The 8297-nt window shown below is 30.3% G+C and overlaps 1 protein-coding gene across 6 annotated transcripts in view; it reads left to right on the forward strand.

Moving 5' to 3' along the window:
• LOC106467208 (protein abrupt-like) overlaps positions 1 to 8297 on the forward strand; it is a 31771-nt gene that overhangs the window by 8042 nt on the left and 15432 nt on the right. For all 6 annotated transcript variants that reach the window (XM_022395339.1, XM_022395338.1, XM_022395342.1 and 3 more), the window contains one exon: positions 6626 to 6710. In XM_022395339.1, coding sequence (XP_022251047.1) covers positions 6626 to 6710 — 85 coding nt within the window. The remainder of the gene's footprint in view (positions 1 to 6625; positions 6711 to 8297) is intronic.

Here is an 8297-nt window from a genome sequence, read left to right on the forward strand (position 1 = left end):
TTTTTGATTGTTTTATACTTCAAACTAACTCCTTTTTGTAATATTTATTGGTTAAATCTGAAACTTACTCCTTTTTGTAATATTCATTTTTTATATCTGAAACTTACTCCTTTTTGTGCAAATTTCAATTGTTTTATTTATTGCTCAGCTATAAAAATGCTGCCTAGTTATAAAAATATTACACAGTTATGATTGGTGCGGTAGTTTCCGAGATCCAAGTTTCAGATGTTACATCGCAAGCTCCATTATAATAAGATTGTGAACAAATAAAATATTATTTGTGGTAATGGCTATAAAAAAAAGCAGCTATTTGTTAAAGTAATAAAATTAAAACTAAGTGTATGTAAACAGCTTTAGCTGAAGTTTTGGAAATCCACACATACTTTATGTACAGTGTCAGATTATGAAATAAATTTATAATCAGTTACTATTATTTTTCTGAGTTAATCACACACAAAGAAACACAACTATAAAAAGTAAAAGCAATAAGTAAATAATTCACAAAATAGCACAGATTATTTTTGTTTATTTCCAATATAAAAATGATTTATTCCAAATTTACTAATAAATTAATCATCATTTCAACTTTTGCCTTAATCAACATGTATGGTCTACACACGTAGAAACTCAAGACCAACCGACAGTAATAGAAAGCAATGAATCTTATAACAATAGTCAACCTTGATCTCTGTTTAAATGGATCAGTAAACTTCAAGAATGGATTGTTTGCTATTGTAACTGCAGGTAACAGTTTTATAATAGTAACTACAATTGCCAGTCTTGGATCAGTAGACTTCAAGAATGGATTGTTTGCTATTGTAACTGCAGGTAACAGTTTTATAATAGTAACTACAATTGCCGACCTTGGATCAGTAAACTTCAAGAATGGATTGTTTGCTATTGTAACTGCAGGTAACAGTTTTATAATAGTAACTACAATTGCCAGTCTTGGATCAGTAGACTTCAAGAATGGATTGTTTGCTATTTTTAACTGCAGGCAACAGTTTTATAATAGTAACTACAATTGCCAACCTTGGATCAGTAGACTTCAAGAATGGATTGTTTGCTATTTTTAACTGCAGGCAACAGTTTTATAATAGTAACTATAATTACCAACCTTGGATCAGTAAACTTCAAGAATGGATTGTTTGCTATTTTTAACTGCAGGCAACAGTTTTATAATATTAGTACCTACAATTGCCAACATCGGTTTCTGTTTAATTGAAGTATTTCCTTTTATAAGAAGTGTTAGTTATTTTTAGTATTGTTACTGGTTCTTCATTTATGTCTTATTAGTGCTTGGATAATTCATAGAACTGTATGATATGCTCTATAATGTGGATGTCTTGGTGTGTAGTCTTACCTGTATAGAAATATACATTTAATACACAACTTTATAAACCAGGTTTTAATTGTATCTATATGGGCTTGATCATTTAGACAAACCTTGCAACCATCATGTAAGCATGAAACTACATACTACAACTTTTAATGTAGTTAGTTCATCTTCACAAAATTCGGTATCCTTTAGTACATGTCATAAGTATTCTGTACATAACAAAATTAGATTTTCTAAGTATTTTTACCAAAGAGAGATTTGTAAATATATATAGAGTGAGTCAGACTGACTAGTCTTGTTAAGGTTAAATTATTTTTTTCCTTTTAGTTTTCATATTTCATTTACATAACCTCAAGAACCTCCTAAATGAAAAACAAACTCTTATTTTATCTTTTTTCTCTACCCTAACACTATAAAGGGTAGGCCCATTTTTCTGATCTTGTAACCACTACAAAAAATTCTTTGAAATCTAAATTAACCGTTTTTCTTTCAGAAAATTATAGTTATTTATTTTGAGGTTCATAACAGTTTACATTTGTTTATATTTATTTGTTTTATAGTTATTTGAACCATGTATTTCTACTAAATCTGCATAACAAGCTCCTGGTAAACAAATATTTCAAGTTATGGTAAAACAAAGTATTGAATTAGCTAATGCACGTGCACTTTGCATACTTCACTGAAAAATTTCATAGTTTTTTTCATCTATGTTTTCTACTCCACTTAATAAATTTGATTTTTCCTTTTATAACATTAAAAAAAGAATATATGTGAAAAACAAGAAATTTAGTACTTATATGTACTTTTTTTCAGTTGAAGGTTCAATCTTGAAAAAATGTTAACCCCAATTTTTGATGGGTTTATTGTTAGTACTTCACTGAATGTTTCCTTATTTAAAATATTGAATTAATAACACACACACACACACACAAAGAATACGTTGTCATATAACTATTATAATTTAACTTGCTTTTTAACTAAGCTATAAGTGTTATAATATTTCCCCAACTTGGTCAAGATGAACTAGGTGATACCAACTCAGAATCTGTAAGCTGAATAATTCAAAAGCTGTTGTCAGAATGAGCTTGCTTATTACATAATTCAGTAAATGAAAATCTACTCTTTCTGTTGGTTGCAAATAATCTATTAGAAAATCTTAGAGAGAATGACTGACATTTTGTTGAAAGACAGTGTGTGATAGAAGGATGTGGCTTAAGGATTTTTGACTCTGATTTATATCTCTACAACAAGATGATTAGAGTCTGTAAAACTAGATCATCTCAGTAATATCTCTACTATTAGTTTGTAATATAAAAAAAAGGTTGTGATATGGACAATTTTTATCTTAGCTACCTACATCCAGAGGGATAACAAAGTACCTTGTTTGATAGCAGGACAAATGATATTTGAGGAGGAAACAGATGATGTTAGGTAATCTTTTAATGTCTTACCTGAATGTTGAACAATCTTTATTTCCAGATGTAGACCTACTGGTGACATTTTGAGAATTATTACAATTATGTTCTCAGTGAAATTCATTAATTGAATGGTTATTATTATTGTTCTTGACTACTTGTATAATATTTTCGAAGTTGTATTTTGTTAGTAAATAATCAAACCACTTGATATAGTATTATAAAATGGTAGCAACCAAGGCCTGTAACCAAGCAAGGGAAATGCTTTGAAATTCAAGAAATAGATAGTATACTTTCAAGAGGTGATTGGTTTGTAGAAAAATAGTTATTATTTGGGATGGTGTTAGAAACGTCACACGTACACAGTGTAAAAATTAAATTTATAGTTTATTTAGCACTAATGATTAAAGTTATGCAAATTCTAATGTGACACAATCTAGAAACAGTTTCTTCAGCTTATTGAGCATTAACACTCTTGCCACAGTTTAATTGGCTGAGTTCATGACTCCGAATTGAACGTTATAGTTTCCATATTGTGACTTCTGATATGTTTTGTGTATCTTTAAAAACTTTGTAAGCTTTCAATAAATATTAATTCACTTGAATGAAAAGAATATTAGAATTTTTAATGAAGTATTTTCACTAAAAATTTCTCTGTGAATATATGGACTCAAAGTGATTTTCATGTTAAGATTGAAAATATTTTTATTCATGTGGAAATTGTCAGATTTCATTTGCATAATCTCTAAAACCTCCTAAATATATTTAAAGTTTTTGTATTTAGTAGAAGTTTATATTTTATCTGTTATTTTCTCTTCCCTAGCTCTATATGAGGTGTGTCATTTTGACTGATCTCATAATCACCATAAAAATATGAAATACTTCTAAGTTGCTCTTTTTTTCTCTCTCTAGATTGACTTCAAATTGTAATAATATTCATCTGTTTGTACTTAAATTTTGTTGTTTTATTGCCCTTTGACTCTAACTAATAATTCTGCCACACAAGTTGTAAATCACTTGGCAAATGTGTAGCTCACATTACCTTATTGAATTATAAAAGGCACAGGCTAGTTGAGAGTTACTTGCAAGCATACCTCATGAAAATGTATTATTATTATTACGCTTTATTTTACCTAATCTAAACTTATCTAACTTTTAAAAAGTTTCAAATTTTTACATTTTAGATACTTTTATATTAATAAAGAATAGACATCAAAAACTAGAAATATATTACATACCTGGGTCTTTTTTTGCTGTTGACTGTTGGTGAAACGTAACCCTACTTTTTAGCACTAATGGTAATACAACACTAAATATATTTTTATTTAAAGGAATAATGTAACTAAAAACACAGAATAACAACAGGTAAAAAGCAGACAATGTCCTATAACTATCATAATTTTTCTAGCTTTCTACTATGCGATAAGAGCCTTTAAAAATTCAGCTAAGCTTGTTGATGTGTTTCCAGCAGGAATATAGTTTGGACTGGAAGTGAAATAAAGAATTCTCTGTACAGAAAACAATGTACTATAATATGTCCTTTGATAGATTAAAACTTTGACTTTCTATTGGTTATTAACAATATAGTATTAAACATCAGAGACAACTATTGACAATTTGTGAAAGAGAGGATGTGGCAGGTGGACATGGCAAGAGAGGTCTGATTTTCTTGTTTAAGGCTCTGTAACCAAATAAGATTGAAGGCTATAAAATTTATGCTTTGTCTGAATAATAACAATATTATAATGAGTAATTTACCATAAAACCTGTACTTCTTTAAGGTTTAGTAAATAAATTAGAGAAGAGATCTAGAGAGCAAATATCACAATTCTCATACTTGGGGAAATTGAGGATGTTTTTTAAATATTATCATTAGATTATTAGCTACATTTTGATGCCAAGTATATTTGTATACCATAATAATAAAGTAGTTTAATTAAATGTTGAATGTAACTCAGTAAAACCGTGTGACATGCTCAGAAAAGGGTACCCATATGGAGTGAGTGAAAGAATACAGTTATCCAATTATAAACATAATGTAAAAAAAAACAGTAAATTTACACTTCATTTAACACTAAACTAGCCCAAGAGTTGATGGTGGGTGCTGCTAGCCGTTTGTCTTCCTTCTAGTCTGCAGCTCCAAATTAAGGACGGTGGTAGATGGCCTTAGTAGCTTTGCCATAACTCAAAAATAAAGAAACAAATACAACATACCTGTGGCTAAAGGAGCAAGTTTGGTGGCAGTGTGTGTGTGAATCAAACTCAAAACCCTTGAACCATGAGGCAACCCTCTCTCCCCTAATTATAAGCAGACTTGAATTAATAAAAATATAAAGTTTGTAACATTAAAAACCGGGTTTCATTTACCAATGATTAGAGCACAGATAGTCCATTCTGTAGCTTTATACTGAACAGCAAACTAAGATAATGGCAATATTTTGATTACTAGATAGTTGGAATAATCAGAAACAATAGTAATTGAAAACTTTTATGACATTAATTGATTTAATTATAATTTCAAGTAATTGATTATTTTATGTTACTCTGATCCATACATATAAGTAATTGAGTTAATCATCCTGTTGTAGGTCACTTTATGATGCTATAACATGTGGTCTGAACAATTACTAGTGAAGCTCAGCTTTGAAAATAGCTAGAGCCAATGGCTAAATGTGATTATTGTATATATAACATATATACAATAGAATAGAGTAAATAATGTTGTTTGAGAGTAATTTGTGGAGTTTCAAGATATTGGCTACACAGAGGCCCTGTTGCAGTGAACAGGAGATTTCATTGAGAAATTTGCAACACTTACGGACAAACCACAGATTTGGGAGTTTTTAAAATTTTCTCAAATGTTCTTTATATTCCTAAAAATCTTTTGCTAAGTTATATCTGTTTGTAAACTAAAGAAATTTTTTTCAGTGAGAAGACATCAGTAAGCTTAGTAAGTATTGTATTGTTGAAGTGAGTTTTAGGTGACACTCCATAGGATTGCGCAGACAGGTACTACCCCTTTGAGGAGGTCAACTGCCATGCATGTGGTAGGAGTGAGTGCTTTGAGTGATGTTACCAGTAATCTTCTGACTGAATACTGTTCTAGTGATTCCCTGTTTTTCTTTTCCTAGCTACACCATTTGGTACTTTATTTTCCAGCAGTCTCATTTCCTCTGAATGTCAGTGAAGACCTTCCATGTGTGTCAGAATTCCTTACTAGTATTTGTTAGTTTGTAAACTTTTTATCTTAGTTGGCAGTGTACTCATTTGGCATGTGAAAGGCTCCAGGAAATACAAAAACAGGTACACTACACTAATCTTCTGTGAGAACTGTGAAGTCTTTCCTTATGACTACTGTGGGAGTCTGTTATATACTCAATACTGATTTGTTTAGATTGTAAATTTTTTGAAGTGATGAGAGCTTCACTCATAGAGGTAGTCGCTGATTATGGCTAGATTGGGTCTCTACATTGGGTGTAGGAATTATTTGGGAAACATCTATCAGTGGATGTTGCAGAAGTTTTTATAAGCATGTCAGCTTATTATTCTAGAAAGATAATACTTTAAATATCAATGTCCTGGAATGGCCAACTTTTAACCTGAGAGGAAATTTTTGGGACCTCCTGAAAGTCTGAATTGAATAACCCAGATGACAACTTTTCAGACTTCATCAGCTCTACAAGCTGTTGAAATAATGAATCAGAACCTAGTGAAGAGTGAACCTTGTAGAATGACAGCAGACCTTTAAGCTGTAAAAAGATGGTATAAAGTATTAGGACAGTGATTACCATGTTTGGCAAAGCTGTGTATATGTAATTTTAAAGTAAGTGTATTACTAAGTTATTGATTTTTCATCTTTTTGTTTTTGTAGCTTCAAAAACATTCTGAGGAAAATATATCTTTAAGTGTTCCTTCTGGTCTACCTGTTGGACCTAATAGTGAAGATGTTTCACAAAGTAAGTTGTAGTTTTGAAGTGATTAAATAACAAATGTGTAAATCCACTAATTCCACCTATTTTGTATTTAGAAATAAGTATAATATTTTATCTTTAAAGCATGTAAATTGCAAATAAAATAAGTATAATATTTTATCTTTTTTCAACTTTCTTATACTATTTCTTTTCTTTTTTTTTACATTTAAAATAAAACATCAGCCTAATTGTCAAGTTGAATTTTTAAACAAACTGTAACTCTTCCTGTAGAATTAAAATTTGTATTCTTTTTTTAACCATAACACAACTGGCTAGCAACATTCACACCTGTGTATCATATTCTAACAATTTTTAACCATAAATTTTAGAATTGATATATTGTCACCTATTTTGTGTAATTTGTAAATAAAATTTTTTTATAATATTCTAAGTTTTATACATTTTTATTTTTTTGCTCATGTTGAAGCATAAGTATAGATTTGCTAAAAAAACTATCATCCCTTGAGAATGTTTCTCTTATGATTTTTCTTCTCTGTTTGAGTTTTTACTATTAAAAACTTCATACCCACCTTTTTATTATGTCACAGAGTGTGGTATGATTAATGGAACTCAGCTTTGGAGATAATTATAGGTAAAGTTTAAATAGCATTGGATAGAGTAGATTATAAACTACTTCTGTCAGTGTAGAATGAATAAAATTGTGTGAGCAGTAACTTATGGTTCTGTAGGAAAGGGACTAGATGGTGCTCTTATTGTAGAATGAATGAAGTTGTGTGAGCAGTAACTTATGGTTCCATGGGAATGTTATTATTGTAGAATGAATGAAGTTGTGTGAGCAGTAACTTATGGTTCCATGGGAATGTTATTATTGTAGAATAATGAAGTTGTATGAGCAGTAACTTATGGTTCCATGGGAATGTTATTATTGTAGAATGAATGAAGTTGTATGAGCAGTAACTTATGGTTCCATGGGAGTGTTATTATTGTAGAATGAATGAAGTTGTATGAGCAGTAACTTATGGTTCCATGGGAGTGTTATTATTGTAGAATGAATGAAGTTGTATGAGCAGTAACTTATGGTTCCATGGGAGTGTTGTTATTGTAGAATGAATGAAGTTGTATGAGCAGTAACTTATGGTTCCATGGGAGTGTTATTATTGTAGAATGAATAAAGTTGTATGAGCAGTAACTTATGGTTCCATGGGAATGTTATTATTGTAGAATGAATGAAGTTGTATGAGCAGTAACTTATGGTTCTGTAGGAAAGGGACTAGATGGTGCTCTTATTGTAGAATGAATGAAGTTGTGTGAGCAGTAACTTATGGTTCCATGGGAATGTTATTATTGTAGAATGAATGAAGTTGTATGAGCAGTAACTTATGGTTCCATGGAAATGTTATTATTGTAGAATGAATGAAGTTGTGTGAGCAGTAACTTATGGTTCTATGGGAGTGTTATTATTGTAGAATGAATAAAGTTGTATGAGCAGTAACTTATGGTTCCATGGGAATGTTATTATTGTAGAATGAATGAAGTAGTATGAGCAGTAACTTATGGTTCCATGGGAATGTTATTATTGTAGAATGAATGAAGTAGTATGAGCAGTAACTT

This window comes from Limulus polyphemus, unplaced genomic scaffold (genome assembly GCF_000517525.1).
Source record: "Limulus polyphemus unplaced genomic scaffold, Limulus_polyphemus-2.1.2 Scaffold2528, whole genome shotgun sequence".
NCBI lineage: Eukaryota > Metazoa > Arthropoda > Merostomata > Xiphosura > Limulidae > Limulus > Limulus polyphemus.